This window comes from Mus caroli, chromosome 11 (genome assembly GCF_900094665.2).
Source record: "Mus caroli chromosome 11, CAROLI_EIJ_v1.1, whole genome shotgun sequence".
Classification (NCBI taxonomy): Eukaryota; Metazoa; Chordata; class Mammalia; order Rodentia; family Muridae; genus Mus; species Mus caroli.
In genome coordinates, this window is record NC_034580.1 from 2,180,334 (window position 1) to 2,198,343 (window position 18,010).

General features: G+C 41.6%; 1 protein-coding gene across 3 annotated transcripts in view; it reads right to left on the bottom strand.

Moving 5' to 3' along the window:
* Positions 1-18,010, bottom strand: part of Znrf3 (zinc and ring finger 3) — a 167,611-nt gene that overhangs the window by 51,683 nt on the left and 97,918 nt on the right. For all 3 annotated transcript variants that reach the window (XM_021177289.2, XM_021177291.2, XM_021177290.2), the window contains one exon: positions 10,979-11,104. In XM_021177289.2, coding sequence (XP_021032948.1) covers positions 10,979-11,104 — 126 coding nt within the window. The remainder of the gene's footprint in view (positions 1-10,978; positions 11,105-18,010) is intronic.

Below are 18,010 nucleotides of genomic sequence, written 5' to 3' on the forward strand. Positions count from 1 at the left end.
TCAATATACTCTTTTTAAAATTTTATTCTATGTGAGTACACTGTAGGGTTCTTCAGACACCACAGAAGAGGGCGTCAGACCTCATCACGGATGGTTGTGAGCCACCATTGGTTGCTGGGATTTGAACTCACGGCCTTCGGAAGAGCAGTCGGTGCTCTTAACCACTGAGCCATCTCTCCAGCCCTAATATATAGTCTTTTAATCAAGAGCTTTATGGAAGATTTGGGTGTAAATGAAAAGCATCACTTAAAAGGTCTGACTTTCAGACTAGCCTCATGACCTCAAAAACAAAGTGGTATTTCCTAAAATTTTCCATTCATATCAAGCCGATCTTTTCCCCCTGGTTTGATTTCTTTTACCAAATTCCTTTCTTGCTTTTTTAGCCAAATATGGGAGATATTTACCCATACGTTCCTTAAAATGAATCTGTACAGCCTTCCAAACTTGCACCCAATGAGACACTCACTTTAGGAAAGAACTCCCATTTGCTCAGGAGAAGTTGAATTTCTATGAATTTGGCACACACATACACATGTGTTACATGTCAATATACATGTATGTGAGAGTGGAGGCTGGAAGGGTAACTTTTAGTTAGTTCTCACCTCTCACTGTGGGCTTAGAAGAGCAAACTTAGGCTATCAGACTTGTGCAGTTAACTAAACTATCTTGCCAGTCCATCACAACTCTTTACAGGAGACTTGCAGAATTCTAGGCAAAGAGACACTAATTAGCTTAAAGATACCTGGCTTTTTGCTGAGTAGAATTATCATTCATATACAGGCTGTTTGGCTTCATGGCTTAGGTTCTGCATACATACATCTCAATGTGCAAAATGCAATAAAAATGTAAAATAGAAGTATAGAAGTGTCTTGTACAGAGAATGAGGCACAGAAGGGAATGACAGAAGAATTAGCTTCCCAAAAGTAACTAACATCTTTTGGAAAGAAAATGTTTGCATGTCATAATAAAGAGGGCTTTCTATTGATATGAATATTTGAGGTCAAATTATTCTTTTTCTTCTATTTTTTTTTCAATATTTATTTATTATATGTAAGTACACTGTAGCTGTCTTCAGACACTCCAGAAGAGGGCACCAGATCTCGTTACGGATGGTTGTGAGCCACCATGTGGTTGCTGGGATTTGAACTCTGGACCTTCGGAAGAGCAGTCGGGTGCTCTTACCCACTGAGCCATCTCACCAGCCCTTCTTCTATTTTTTAAATTCTTTTTATTTTGTGTGTGTATAAGCATTCTGCCTGCATGCCTGTGCATCAAGTGTGCATCTGATACTTGAGGAGGTCTGAAGAGGGCACTGAATTCTCTGGAACTTGAATTACAGACATTTGTGAGCTGCCATGTGGGTGCTGGGAACGGAACCTGGATCTTATAGAACAACAGATGCTCCTAACTATTGAGCCACTGCTCCAGTCCATTCCTTACTTTTACCTGACAAATAATTTCACAGTTCATTTTGTGGGGCCAGAGAACTCTCTGTGGTGGCGACTATCCTATGAACAATAGGATGCTGAGCAACAAGCCTGACCTGTACTCTGATGTCCCCAAACATTAATACCTCATTGAAAACAATGTCATACACAATGGATTCTATAAAAAGATATGGACATGGGCTGGAGAACTGTCTCAGCAGTTCAGAACACTGTTCTTATATAGAACCTGAGTCTGATTCCTAGCACCCATGCTGGATGGGTCACAGCGTCCTGTAACTCCAGCTCCAGGGAATAGAAACCTTTTGGCTTCTGTGAGTATCTGCAAATAAAATACATATTTATAATTCAAAATAAAATGAATCTTTAAAATAACCATTGATATAGGAATTGCCCTACACATTTCATAGAATGCTTCCAGGAATGCCAGGGCAATAAGCTATAGACATATCACCTGTGCTATGATGTGACAAATACCTACTTGTTTTGCTGACCAGAGGCAGCCTGCTGAGGTTAAAGACTGCAATGTGAAGCAGCTGGAGACAAGGATTTCAGTTCTATCATTCCTCTTGAAATGGGCTGAGCTGAGCTTGGGTTAAAGACCAGGAGGACATTCACTGGTGGTGGTGGTAATGGTAGCAACGCATACCTTAAATCCTGGCAGGGAGGCCAAGACAGGTGCATCTCTGTAAGTTCCAGACAGCCTGGTCTACAGAGTGAGTTCCAGGACAACTAGGGCTGCTACATGGAGAAACTCTGTCTCAGACAAAAAGGGACAGGACACTCAAGTATTCCTGAAAATATCTATGAGCAAAACCCCAAATGAGAGTGGTGTGCTGAGGATAAGCACCTCTCCTCCCACGTCAGTACACACAGGGGTCACAAAGAACACGGCAGCTTCCCAGCCAACTAAAAATTCCTGCTCACGTAGATAATCCCTGTTTCTAGAAGGTCATGGCTGAAGGTTATATACCAATGCAAGCCTCAAAGATACTAAAATGTTCTAAGATACTAAGAAGTCCTCACATTCGTCTAGTTATTATTTATACACAGCCCTCTATGGCTTGTGTGCCTACTTATTCGCACTGACTCAGTAACAGTCACAGAGGTCCTGAGTTCAGTTCCTAGCAACCACATGGTAGCTCACAACCATCTGTAATGGGATCTGATGCCCTTTTCGGGTGTGTCTGAAGACAGTCACAGTGTACATTAAATGAATAAATAAATAATAAATCTTAAAAAAATATATCTACACTAGAACCTTACTAGGCTCAGTATTTACTGGAGAAGTCAGTGAGACATCTCCCAGAAGAGAACAGCCCTAAATCCAAAGTTATTTGCCAAAACCCATTCATCATCATGAGGTCACTGGCACTTTGGGGAAATTTTGCTCCCTGTGTCTATTGCAGGCTATAGTCAATACTGTTGGTTACCATCCAGAACATGAAAGCAAGAACCTATTGCTTCAGACACATTCTTGAGTTAGAACATAGAGAAGTATAGATAGTATCAGCCAGAAACATATCAACTGGCTAGCTCTTATAGTGCTGGAAGATACTATGTATACTATAGGAAAAGAGGTCTAATCAATCTCACCCAGCTGTGAGCCTGGGAACTACAATAATGACCCTTTTTGGCAAGATGTGCCCACTGGTACAATAGTGGTGTGAATGATATGGGAGGAATAAATGTTAGGCTCACTCTAGGACATGGAACTCATACCTGTCACTGTCAACAAAACCAAGAACCCATAGATTCCCTAAGAGAAAACCTAATACAATTACTCTGCTAAATGGACACAGCAATGAAACACCTCCTAATGACTTATTCCCATCCCCATAGATCAGTACATGTCTTGGCCTTCAGAAGAGAAGCTGCTGCTGCTTTTTTCTTTTTTTTTTTTTTTTTTTGGTTTTTCGAGACAGGGTTTCTCTGTGCAGCCCTGGCTGTCCTGGAACTCACTCTGTGGACCAGGCTGGCCTCAAACTCAGAAATCTGCCTGCCTCTGCCTCCCAAGTGCTGGGATTAAAGGCGTGCTGCTGCTGCTTTTTAATTAAAATTTTTTAGAATTCCACTTCATGCACCGCAATCCCACTCATCTCCCTGTCCTTTTCTAATATCTTTCCACCTGTGTAACCTCCCCACCAAAGAAACAAAAAAATAAAACTAAACCAACCAAACAACCAACTTAACAACCAAAAATCAAAACCAAAACATCTCACCTTGGAAGCTGTGGTGTTAAATTGTGCTGCACATCTTTTCTTACAAATGTTCATTGCAATAAGTCGTTGGTCTTGTTCGAAGCCTCTGCCTTCTGCTATACTATCAATACTGGATCCTCCCCCAGGACTCCTCAAACATCATGTTGTTGCTTTGTGCTGTGAACATGCCACAGCTTTGGATCTGCAGGATGGGCCCTGTCATGTACTTCAGGAGTTCATGATGGGGTGGGTCCTGGGGTGGACCAACTCAGAGGCCTGGATCTGACCCTGGGTGGGAGCTGAGTTGGTCAGTCCACCAGCTCTCTCCTGCCTATGCCACCAGGACTAGCTCTACTGTGTTGCCTAAGTGGGGTTCAGGGAGAAATGCTTCTTATAATAGCTGGGCAATTAACAAAGAGACCCACAATGGGTCAATGTACAGAGAACAAGAGACTTCAGAGTGCTCAGTCCTAAATAGGATGTCTATATTACACCACTCCCCTTAAGGCTCAGGGATCTATCTGGAAGAGGAGGCTGAAAAACTAAGAGTCACTGTGGTGGATGACTTAAAGAAAATTGTTGTCCAGGCACAACAGGCAGGTGCACCTTAAGACTTGCAAAAATTGAAATCGGACAAAACCCCAGTATGTAAGAGTAGAGGTAGTGTCTTAGGGTTTACACAAAACATCATGACCTAAGAAGCAAGTTGGGGAAAAAAGGGTTTATTCAGCTTACATTTCCACATTGCTTTTCATCACCAAAGGAAGTCAGGACAGGAATTTACACAGAGCAGGAACTTGGAGGCAGGAACTGATTCAGAGGCCATGGAGGGGAGGTACTTAACTGTCTTGCTTTCTCTGCCTTGCTTAGCCTGCTTTCTTATAGAACCCAGGACCACCAGCCTCAGGATGGCACCACCCACAATGGGCTGGGCCCTCCCACCTTGATCACTGAGAAAATGCCTTACAGCTGGATCTCATGGAGGCATTTCCTCAGCTGAGGCTCCTTTGTCTGTGCTAACTCCAGCTTGTGTCAAGTTGACACACAAACCAGCCAGTACAGGTGGGATGAAGTCCCATCCTTAGTTGGGGAGAGGAAAAGTCAACTTTCCTAATGGTGTGGTACCTGGTATATCGACCATACTCCAGGGCAGGACCTCAGGTTAAGAAGTATTTATTATGATAACACAAACTGCATGCAATGGGGGAGAAGATTGAGATAGAACATAAGGCTAGGTGGTTAGAGAGGTAAAGAATGATCCGGAAGAGTTGAGGAAGAGGGATTAATAAATCAAAATATATGGATATTCTCAAACAATTATTATGAAAAAAGGAAGGTCTGTTGTCAGCAACAATAAAACCCATAAACTTGTGTATTTTGGTTTTTTTTTGTTTGTTTTTCTTTTTTTGGTTTTTCAAGACAGGGTTTCTCTGTGTAGCCCTGGATGTCTTGGAACTCACTTTGTAGACCAGACTGGCCTCGAACTCAGAAACCTGCCTGCCTCTGCTTCCCAAGTGCTGGGATTAAAGGTGTGTGCCACCATGCCTGGTGCAACTTGTGTATTTTGAAAGCTGTAGTTTGAACAGGGAAGACACTTTCCTGAGATAGACTGATATTCAGAGGAGGATGAGGCTCTCTGGCCATTTCTGTCTCCTTTTCTTCCATATATTAGAACTCAGAATTATCAGGTATCCCCTTCATGGGACTATACTTTATCACTTTGGTGGTGGTGGGGAACCTCAGAGATGTTGTTGCTATTTTGCTGTGTTTTGGAGCCCAGGCTGGCCTAGAATACATTATGTAGTCTATGCTGACCTCAAACTCATAATGATCCTCTTGATCTCTCAAGTGCTGGGATATCAGACATAAATCAACCCACTTAATTATAATTATTTATACCTACTGCCATTCTAGTCTATATACTATAAAATGATTTATTTAAAAGATACCATACTTTATTTGGGTAAAATACATAATATGGAATTTATCACTTTAATTATTAAGTACACAGGTCATCAGAATGAAATATTATCAATCATGGCTATCAATAACCTCCAAATCTTTTCATCCTTCCAAACTGAAATTCTACACCTAGTTTAAAAAACAAGAAAGGCTTTCCTGCTCCTAAGATGACAGTCTGGCAGCCAGCAATTATTTCACTCTCTGCATTTCTGGATTTCACTATAAAAGTAATACAACTTTGGGATGCTAAAAGAAATAAGATAATGAGGCATGAGAGAAAGAGAGAGGAAGAGAATATGGACAACAAAAGCCACTTGGTTGAGTATATCCATCTGTGCTAGGAACAATGACTAACAAAAGATGTACTCTCCTTTAGATCCTGCTCCTATTTAGGGAAGTTGGACCATGTAGAGGGCTGAGTGACTGCCAGGGTCAGAGCCTGGGACTGCTGAACTGGGAGTTAGACTATAGCTTGGTGGTTGAGTGCTCATATAGTATGGGGGGTGGGGGGAGCTGACTAGTTTCAATCCCCAGTATATGGAAATTAAACAAACAGTTAAAACTGGAGTTTAAACCTGGACTAATAGGGAAACATCCCTTGGCTCTGACTTCATAGCATCTTGGTCACTAGGTGTGTGTCAGGGTTCACTAGAGAAACATACCCCCCCCCCAACCATGTCCCTTTTCTCTCCAAGCTGGTTTTTGCCAGTGTATTATCATAGCAACAGAAAGGAAACTAAAACGACGAGATTTTTATTTTTCTTTGCAATGACATTTCTGAAACTCTTGATCTGGAAAAGGGGGCAGAAAAGCAGCAGGGTGCCAATTCTCTGTCAACCTTTACCCTTGGCTTCTCTGTAGTTCATCAGAAGGGCCAGTTTTTAGAGCAGTTCTTCTGCTCATGATGCATCAGGTTTTTTTCCTGTCACTCTATAGACTCTTCAGTCTCTGTACTGTATGTCTATGTGTGAAAACTGACCAGGACAGAGGCAAACATAACTCCTCACCAACTCCCTTGGCTAGAAATGGTTGATATGTGGGCCTATACAGTTCACTTAAGACTGCAGCAAAAGGGTACCTCATACTCTCTGTGCAGCCTGGATGCTACTGCCAAAGGCAAATTATATCATTCTATTAGAATCCTTCAATAGCACCTTTGAGATCAAATTTGCTCTCATATTGAGAGATAGTCTTCTCTCAATAGACCTACTTCAAATGACCTGGGATAAACTGAGAACATTGCCCACTAGCTTGTGACAGCATTCTTGACCTAGCAACTACAGGGGTCTACTTAGGGATAGCAGCTCAGCACAACTCCAGCCCCTACCCCTTTCTGAAGAACACATTTTCTTCCTACCCTCACACATGACAAGGTGAGACAGGCTTAGTTTCATAGAGTCTTCAGCCCCGTAACACAACTGGTAAGCCTAAAGAAGAGTGCCTGACTCAAGATGAGCCAATGAATCCCTTTCCTGGAATCTTTTTAGACTCAAAACCAGGAATAGAGGTTATATCTCTTGAGTAGGTAGGGGCAGGGAGATAAAACAGGTCTATAAAGAGATCTGGAGAGGAGGCTGCTGATGTGGTGAGGAGGAGCAGTACCAGATGTAGGTTCTATGACACAGTTCAACCTTCAGAGCAAATGCCTTGTCCATGATTGTGATTCTACCATGCAGAAGCAACAGTCCTAACCACACCCAGTTGATTCTGAAAGCAGCTGGTTTATTATCTAGAAAAGACTGACCGAGACAAGAGGAGACAAGAATTCAACACTGGTGAAGCACAGAACAGTTATGTTTCAGCTCCAGGGTCTTGTGAGCTGTATGATCTCAGATCATGTGGAGAACCTTACTAGGACTCAGTTTCCTCACCATAACATGGGAATGTAGACAAGATGTCAATGTGACAAGCAAAGGCAACTACAGCTCCTAGCAGGCAGTGTTCAGGATGGGTGCATACACCGGGTTCTGAGCTAAGTGCTCTGCTTACATCTCACAGCCCTACAGCAATCAGAGAGGCAGTTTTTCACAAAGGAACAAGGCATCAAGAACTAAGGTTGCCTTTCTAAGGTCACTCAGGCAAGGCATCCTAACATAAAATCCTCTAAATGACTTTACATTAACATCCCCACACCATCTTCTGAAGCATGGACACAGGCAGGTCCAGGCCTGCTGGATTTACTGTATTTCAAAATGCTAGCACAGAATTGCTCTATCTGGTGTTTGGGGTTTATCCAGACTGGAATTTCAGAATTCAGTCCAAGTGAATTCTGCTAGAAACATCATGATAGTCTCTGTGAATTTGAAGGGATGAAATGCCTGAGGCATACAGACTCTTGCACTCTGGGAAGGATTTATGAGATTTATGACTCTTCTCAAAGTAAGCTGCCCCCAAATGTCAATTCTATTGTTTTACTGTCACAGGGTTAAGTTCTGTAATGAGGGCATTAGGGAAGATCCTAACCTTGATCCAGAAGCTCAGAATTTCAGACAAGCAAGGCCCAGAACATCATCTTCACACTAAGTAAAAGAGAAATTGCTGCAGAGATCTGCCTGAGTTTGGTCTGAAATGAGGCCTGGCCTACTTCTTCTCCTAACTCTACTTACATAGTTGATTTTGTCAGTACCTTTACAGAATCGAAAGATTAGAAGGATGTGATCATAAATTATTTTTCTCTCATGAGTTTTAAAGTGTTGAACTCAAAAGCCCTTGGTAATACACCAAGGTGATGCATTTATGTCTTTTACTTTTAAAATAAAACTTGATTTGGACTCTTAGAGAGGCATTTATGTTTTTTAAAACCTTTGGGGTTTCAGCTCATGATTTTCTGTGAGCTGATAGGGTAGGGGGGCCCGTGTCTAGCCCTCCTAGTTTCCCATAGGCTTTTCTGTGGCAAGAGACAAGTTTCAACGTCCATTAACAGCAGCTCACCCATTCTCACCTGCACACTGGGCTGGCTGAGTTTCTTCCTATGCCTTTTAATTTCTTCTTCATTTCAGTGCTAGCAATGGAACCCAGGGCCTCACATGCTAGGCAGGAGCTCTGTCACCAAGCTATGTTCCCAGCCCAATCCCTTTGCCTTTGTGCTTCTCCTTGCCAATCAATCTTTGCTATAGCCACTGAAAGTCAGAAATAGAAGGAAACCTTACTGTCTGCAGGGGACTGGCATGCTGAGCTGCAGAGAGAGTGAGTCACTGTGCCTTCCCCCACCAGACATTTTTGTCTCTACTCTTGGGAATCCAGGAAAGTAGAAAACAGAGTCGGCAAAGTCAATGAAATTAAAGTTGTGAACAGGAAGGAGGAAGGAAAGGAGGAAGATGAGATTGTTCTGATTCATCATACCTCCTCTACTAGCCTACATTTAAAGCAAAAGGGAAACCATTTTACTTTGTTTGGTCCAGGCATCTTTACTAATGACTTTACTCAGGTGCCAGTCAATTCTTAAAACAGACAACAGCAGCAAATGTGCGCTACCCGTGTTCTACCTTGTGCCACACCCCAGTCTCAGCCTTTCCCAACAGAAATAAAGTGTTCCTAGAAAGGTAGAGCCATACACTGAGCTTGTAGGCCCCCACATTCAATAACTATTTCCTGATGAGTAAACACAAAAAGTGCTTAGTAATTCAATATATATCTAAGGTTTCCATTCCGCTGGCTTCATAGACCGGCAGGCCAAACCATGTGAAACTCACCAAGTAAACTGCAGTGTAGTTGGTTCAGGTAGTGGAGGGAACAGTTCTGAGTGACTTCAACAAGTACCCATCACTAAACCATCAAAGGACAATAAGGGTTACCCTGTGGGACCCTGTTCCAACCCATTTATAGACACAAGAGATGGATCCCCACTGGGCCCTGGGTCGTGGGGAAGGAGACAATGAAGCCAATAAGCTGAGCATAGAGCAGCAGCAGCTTAAACCTAGAAGCAAATGGCGTAGTTGAAGCAGACCCCTAACAAGGAGAGCACTGTTCCTGCCCTTTGGATGTAGCCAGCAGTTTCCCCTAGGAAAACACTAACATACTCTCATGAGGGTCTCTTCTAATCATCATTAAGCCACTTTGGTCAAGTGAAAACAATGAGGTATCAAGGCTGAGCCACCTCAAACACCTTTATTCAACTTAGTGAACCATAAACCAAACAGGCCGTAAGTCCTGTCAGGTTTCTCCCCCCATGAAAGGGCAGGAAAACTTGACAAGAGCCGTGCAGTTTCTCAAAAGGCCTAAGAGGGATAAAAGCCACAAGCAAATTAGGCTCACGAGGATCTCCAGGACCAAAGACCTTTTAGGAGTAGTTGGCAGAAGATTCTCTAGGTTTTGTGACAGCTCTCTGTACCAACATCACCTTTCCTCTTGCCTCATATACAAGAAAACCTCAGCTTCCAGGAACAGGATGCAGTTGTCTTCCACAGTACAGAGTCATAGCTTTGGGGACCATAAAATGTCCAGGACCTAAGACTACTCTTAGGGGGACTATCTCTCTCCCAACCAAAAATTCAAATGACTTTTACAAAATCTTTCCTTTTAACAAAATGATACACTTTAAAACAGGTTATAACCTATCATGTTAAGAGTTCCTGATGGATGGATTTTCAAAGTGAATTTATTTCTATCATATACTACAGTCAGAAGTTATATTAACCCCTAGCAGCTAAAAAGCATGTGTTTGTGAGTGCTTCTAAATGATGTGCCAACAGTCAATAGTGACACATGAGGCACCAGGCATTAGATCTCAACTCACTTCCTAGTCACTTGTGAAGTAAGTTCTAATGCAGGGCCATAATTGCTGTCTGCTATTCTGAAACTAAGGAAGTTCTAAATTGCAAGAGTTTTTCCATAACATACTTGACAGCAAAAAATAATGGGTTTGAACTCATTTTGAGGTAAAGCAGTTGTGGTCTAAGAGGAGGCTGTTTAGGCTTTAGTTATCCCATTTGATGTGAATATCCATAACCATATGCTACACATATATGAATGTGTATGATTATTGAGTATGGCCCCAGGGTTACTTATAGAAAAAAATATATATATACCATAATACTTCCTGAAGCCCCCACCCCCAAATCTCAGGTCTAAAACCTCTGGCCCCAAAGGTGTAAGGTACAGTATTATAGATTTCTAACATTAACCCATTTCACAGATAAGTTTCTCCCAGGGAAAGCAACTTGCCCAGGGCCACGTATTAGGCAGGGTTACAGCAGACTCTGAAGCACCAAAGCACATGCGTTCTATGGTGCTATGTCTCCTCACACAGCTTCAGAAGGAGTACTATGCCAGCATGGCTCTTCTTCAGAACCTGCTATTTGAAACTCAGGAAAATGCTTATGTGGAAAACATCAACCACAGTGGCAGTGACACAGAAGGCCTGGTGCTTACCTTGCCCAGGACAGTGAGACATGGTTTGGGGTCCAATTCTGGCTGTTCGAGCTTCACCACTCCTACCCAGCCATATTCATACAAGTCCTCTTCGTCATTGTTATTACATAGGCCTAGTGGGTGCATCTAAGAGACAAAATGGAAAGAAAATATCAACAGGCTGCCTTACAGACTGGTTTGACCCACTTCATGCATTTGTTATTGTATACTAAGTCACTTCAAAACTTCAAATTTTATGGCAGGGAACAGGTTTTTAATCCACGGGGAATTTTAAGTCATTACTGTGAGCTGAGCACTGAAGAGAACACAATAAAACCCCTAGAAATAGATATTATAAGGGGTGGAGAAATGACTCAACCGGTAAGAGCACTGACTGCTCTTCCAGAGGACCCAGGTTCAATTCTGAGCATGCACATGATGACTCACAACTGTCTATGAATCCAGTTCCAAAGAATCTGATGCCCTTTTCTGGCCCCCATAAGCACCAGCCCTGCACAGATACATTCAAACGTAACATCCATACCCATAAAATAAAATGAAATAAAAATATGTATATACTGTATACACATATATTCATGTGTATGCACATGGAGCCCAGGGGTTGATGTCAGATGTCTTCTCAACCTCCCTTTACCTTATTTTTTTGAGACAGAGTCTTTAAATGAACTTGGCACTTTCTTATCTGGCTGGAATGATTGGCTAATAAGTCTCAGAGACCCTCTTGTCTCTGCCTGTTTAGTGCTAGGGGATCACAGGTGTACACCACTGTGCTTGGTTTTTACATGGTGCTGGAAATTGAACTTAAGGCCTCATGTTCACACAGCAAGCATTTTACAGACTCAGCCATGATTTTAGCCCATTTAAATATATATTATAGCTACTTTCTCTGTGCCTTCAAAGTAATAGTTGTCCAAGATGGAAGCCACCTGATAATAGGGAGAAAATGCATCTTATATAAATGCCAATCTAAATTACTATGAAATATCATAAATCTAACACTAAGCAATTGTTAAAAAACTAACCAAACCAAAAACCCAAAAACTAACCAGGATAATATCCTATTTGGCTTCTAGGTTTTAAGGTCACATTAACTTATGCATGATGGCCTAGAGACGTATTCAGGACTTTGAGAGAACTGGAAGTGCGGCAGTATAATTAGCAGGCTATTTTAAGATTACAAATGGTTACTAAATAGATGACATTAAGTCTTTTCAAAATCTGTTACAGGCTGGCAAGATGGCTCAGTGGTTAAGAGCACCGACTGCTCTTCTGAAGGTCCTGAGTTCAAATCCCAGCAACCACATGGTGGCTCACAATCATCCTTAATGAAATCTGATGCCCTCTTCTGGAGTATCTGAGGACAGCTACAGTGTACTTACATATAATAAATAAATAAATAAATAAATAAATAAATAAATAAATAAATAAATACACAAATACATAAATACATAACTAAATAAAATTTTTAAAAATCTGTTACACATCACAAAATAGAAACTAGTGAGAGGAGCACCAGCTTATTTTCTCATATAGAAGCTTGAAAACCACAGAAATCCCAAGGTCTATGTTTAGAATTCTAGCATTGACTTGTATCAGACTATTGTGTAGCAATTTCTCACATGTTCTCTAAGATCCAGTGAGTTCTAGGGATGAGACTTGGCTTAGTGGTTAGGCTACCTGCTGCTCTTACAGAGGACCAGGGTTTAATTCTCGGTATCCACATGACAGTACACAATCATCTTTAACACCAATTCCTAGGGATCAACATCTTCTTCTGACCGCTATGGGCATACACATTGTATACATACATGCAAGCAAAGCATACGTAGACAAAATAAAAATAGATCTTTAAAATAAAAGATCATCAAGATTCAGGAAGTAAAATTTAGAGTCTCAGGAAGGCACCTCCTTTTCTAAGCTTACATAAATTATAAAGACTAGCAAGGACACAGAGACCAACTATGTTGCCTAGCAGAATAGACCTATCAAGCTGCCCCTAAAAGTCCCAGACTAGCTAAGTGGCCTGTCAGAGATACCATCTGACCTGGTGAGTTACCTATAAGTCAAGGACTGTGTTCCAGGATTCTAGCTTTTGTCAGCCATCATCCATGTTAGGGTGGGCTTTGGAAATGCAGCTGTCTTTAAAATTAGTCCTGCTCCTGTGCATAGCTCCTAATCCATACTCCTGTAAGTGACCCCCCTTCCCCCCAAAACTCAATGGTTTGTCAACATGTACCTAGGTAGCATCTGTACTTTGGTTTGTCCTTGATTCCCTATCTGAGATGAGCAGACATTGTTTAAGATTCTCCAAAGAACAGTATCATATGCCATAGGATCCAGAGCCCAAGAACAATGTGGAAAGAGGAAATTCTTATAGATAACTCCCGAAGTTATAAGCCTAGCATTGTATGTGCTAAATCTCCCCTTTAATATTTGTTTATTTTTATGTGTCTGAGTTGTTTGCTAGCATGTACACCTGTGCACCAGGTGCATGCCTAATCTCCTCAGAGATCAGAGGAGGGAGTCAGAACCTCTATAACTGGATTTACAGATGATTGTAAGCCACTTTATGGGTTCTGGGAATTGAACTTTAGTCCTCTAGAAGAGCATCCATGCTTTTAACCACTGGTCCATATCTCCAGCCCAATGTGCTAAACTTAAGTTTAAAGATATCTTTAGATTTATATTAAGAACCTTCTAAGGCCAGGAGTAGTGGCATGTGACTTTAACTCCAGCACTTGGGAGGCAGAGGCAGGCAGATCTCTGTGAGTTTCAGGACAGCAAGGGCTACATAGTGAGACCCTGTCCTGGGAAAACAAAACAAAACAAAACAACCTTCTAGATTCCACTATAGAAGGGATAGCAGCTCCAAAGACATCTATATCCTAACCTTCATACATTTTACCTTACCTAGTAAGACACACTGGCATATGTGACTAAGCATGAGATGGAGAGTTCCTGGATTCTCCAGGTAGGCAGGTATGTCAAGATTAGTATTGTTCTAAACCAGTAGACCTGTAGTAACTTAGAGCAGCAAATAGAAAGCTAATGCATATTATTCCTTACTTGTTTTACAGGTGAGAACAAAAGCTCAAGGTAAATGACCTTGTTTTCCAAGACAACATGGGCAGCAAGTAGCATACGCAACTCAAATGATTGCACCAGGGGACTTTCCACTCTGCTCACTTGCTCTATGCCTCCTTACTTGAGAGCTGACTATCTGAGAGAAAAAGACTGAAAGAGAAAATCTTCAGGAAAAAAATGTTTGTATTTTTAAATCTGTTGTGGTCAAGGACAGAGCGCTATTTAACGCAGGCAGCAAAAGGAGCTAAGATGTGGAAAGTGGGGCATGTGTCTGTGAAGCTGCAGGGCCTCAAAGTAAACTGAAGGAAAAATAAGATTCGTCATTCCAAACTTAGGGAAGAGATATAAAAGATGGAAGAGGAAGAATGAAACGAGACTGATCTGTAGTAAAAAGAGTCACAGTCTACAAGACAAAGAGAAGGTCTTAAAAATTAGAATGGAGTTTAGACATCAAGACAGTGTCAGAATACCAAGCAGTAAATGGCACACAGAAGAGAAGACAGTCCCACAGTGTTGCATGGGATTCAGATTCTAAGAGTCACTAGGCTGTCCCCTCATTGTCATCTCTGGAGATCAAGCACACCACTGCATGGAAGGTGTGGCGCCTATTCGCTTAGCACTTCTTAAGGTCTGGGAGGATAAAGGGGGTATCAGCAGCTGTCTTTGCAGTTAGTGAGCACCCTTTCCCTGGGAATTCCAAGGCAAAGGATGAAGAGTCCTATTTTTTTTCATAAGCCTTGAGTTTCAGAGTAGAACCAACAAGGGTTCTGTAGTGAAGTAGACAGTATAACCTCTCCTCTAGGATACCCATCCTGGAATGTTCTAGATATTAAATGAGGAGTAGTCTAAAATGCCAAGACCTCCTACAACAAAAGAAGATTAATAAGGGTCACCAAATTATACCATAAGTTCAGACACCTATGACCTTCAGGAAAAGGAGAAATCAACTCAGCCCAGCTTCAGTTTCCAAAAGTCTCAGGTCAAGACATTACAAAAGCAACAATACTTGTGTTTTGTTTTACAATACTGTTTTACTATATTTCATGGGACTTCTGATCATGTGGCTTGGAGGATTCCAAGTAGGCAACTACACCTATGGGGTTTAGTCAGTGATAGAGAGCAGCTTTGAAGGAGTAGGGATCTCAGGCAGACCTAAAAGCTGAGTCTTTTTCAAAACTTCAAAGAAGAGAGGCCAGCAGATATGGTCAAACAGGTTTAAGTCCATTCACATAAAATTTCAAGAGGCAAATAAAGAGACTTGAAGTCAACTAGTGGTTATTGGGCTTGGAGTGATAAGAAGCAAATATTCTGTGGGTATCATTTCTTCTTGAGGGTGATGGAACCTCATAGTGGTTTATAATACAACATATCACACACACACACACACATACACACACACACACACACACACACACACAGCTCAAATCAAGTGTCTCTCTATGTAGCCGTGGCTGTCCTGAAACCCACTATGTAGATCATGTGGCCTGGAACTCAGAAAGATCTGCCTGCCTCTGCTGTGATTAAAGGTATGCACCACCATGCCTGACACCAAATGCTTTAAAATGGTAGGTTTTTAACCAAGCAATTGTTTATTCAGAAAGGATTTATTGCTGGCCTACTGCTGGTCTTGGTGAATGTGGGTATCCACAGTGTAGGGCAATGTGGTTTGAATCCTTCCAGAACATAAGCTAATTATAAAGGCCCTTCAGGAATCATGTCCTGTCCCCAACCCCCCCCCCAAAAAAAAAAAAAAAAACAGTGAAAAACTCAGAAACACTTCACAACTTTACAGAAATTCAGCATTACATTTGTAAACTGAAACTCTACAGAAGGCTACTTTCTTCTTTCACTTTGTCTTGTGTGTATGTGTGCCACACACACACGGCCTGGGGAATCACTCAAGCACACAGGCCAAGTATGTTACCACTGAGCTATAATCCCAATCCTTCAAAACAAATTAATTAATTAATTAATTTATTTATAGGTCTAGGACAGTCTGTGAGTTTCTCAAGTTGGCCTTGAACTATCCTCATCTTCTAAATATGTGAGATTTCGGGCATATGCCACCATACCCAGCTAGTAAAAATGCCAGTGAGATGGGTTTAACTTGCTAAATCCATCATTTCCTATTCTGATCCTAAAAGTGCTTTGTGTTTAACTAATATAACCACATTGTTCCATGAAACACATTTTGAGAACAAGCTGGAAGGGAGTACACATACACATTAAGTACAAAGCAAAACTAAATGACCTCAAATATTGAAGACCCAACCATGACTCAAGAGTAAATACAAGACACTGGAAAGAGAGAGACACGGGAGGGCAGCAAACAGAAGGGAGAGCAGATAAACCCAGAACAGGAACCAAGAGCAGCAGAAGCCATGGTTGGAACTTGACTCACTGCAGCCACTATGAGAATGGGACCTAACATTAAGGAAGGTGTGTCAAGAGTATGTTCTTAGGTATGCAGAAATGTAAAATGCATAAACATCAAGCACAACCAAGGGTCCCTTAGAGTCTGTCAGGCCAGCACTCTGAAAAATACTTCCTACTGGGCTGGCTCTTTCTTTCTTTCACACTTCTCTAAGACCCCTTAACAGACTTTCTTGCTGACGTGGGGTAACTATTGGCACTCCTGGCATGACTCTTGATTACCAGACAGTGTCAAAGTCTTCAAAACTAAAATGGACTTTTTTAAAGCACCAATTATCAGTTGCCATTGGTTGTTCACTTTTCCTTGTAAAGATACCATAAAAAATTGTCAAAGGATTGAAAATTCACTTTACAGTCAATCACTGTAGAGCAAAAGAAGCAGGCACATCTCTATGAACTTAAAGCCAGTCTGGTCTACACAGTGAAACCCTGCCCTCCCCCACAAAAGGGAGATGATGTCAAAGAACATCTCTACCCCAGTTTCCCACTCTTTTTAACTCCCCCAGGTAGGCCACCCTGCAAATTCAATCTTTGCTACCACAGTTAACTAATATAATTATTGGTTATAACAATTTTACCCCTCTGTCAAAGGTACTATTGTAAATTCAGGCTGCTGTCAGCTCATCTCTGACAATATACTAGTTTTCAGAAATGCCGGTCCAACACCTGCAGCAACACAGGGTTCTATTTCACTCAAGGAGGTCCAAGTTAAAAGATCAGGAAAATGCTCCCCATCTGTCCCACAGGGTTTCTTTATGTTGCCCTGGAACTCACTTTGTAGACCAGGCTGGCCTCAAACTCACAAAGATCCACTTGCCTCCCCGGTGCTGGGATTAAAGGTGTGTACCACCATGGCCAGGCTGGGAAAATATTTCTCAAATAACTAGAAAAAGTCATATGATGAAAATATGTACTAGTGAGATGATCTGATACAAAGAATGATAGGCAAAGATAGGCATCAAATGCAAATGAGCATGCTATGTGGGGGGGGTGTGGGGGTGTGAAATAGTGAACTTCTCATCTGAGTGTGTTATTAGGTTACATTTCAATCTCATTCCATGCTTATAGCAAACTGTTAAATATGCAATGATAGTGATTGGAGTACATAAAGAACCTGCAAACTGAAACTGCAAGTCAGCAATGAAGCCAAATGAATGAATGGTACCACAAAAATTGTGTCAGCCAATGAACAGCTAGATCCTATGCAAAGTCAATGGAAAATGATCTAGTTAAGAATTAAATTATGCTGTTCTATTCAGGAATTTTTCCCCTGTGCCCCTATCTTCGGGGCTTTTCCCCACTTTCTCCTGTATAAGTCTCACTGTCTCTGGTTTTATGTGGAGTTCCTTGATCCACTTAGATTTGACCTTATTACAAGGAGATAGGAATGGATTAATTCGCATTCTTGTACATGATAGCCACCAGTTGTGCCAGCACCATTTGTTGAAAATGCTGTCTTTTTTCCACTGGATGGTTTTAGCTCCCTTGTCAAAGATCAAGTGACCATAGGTGTGT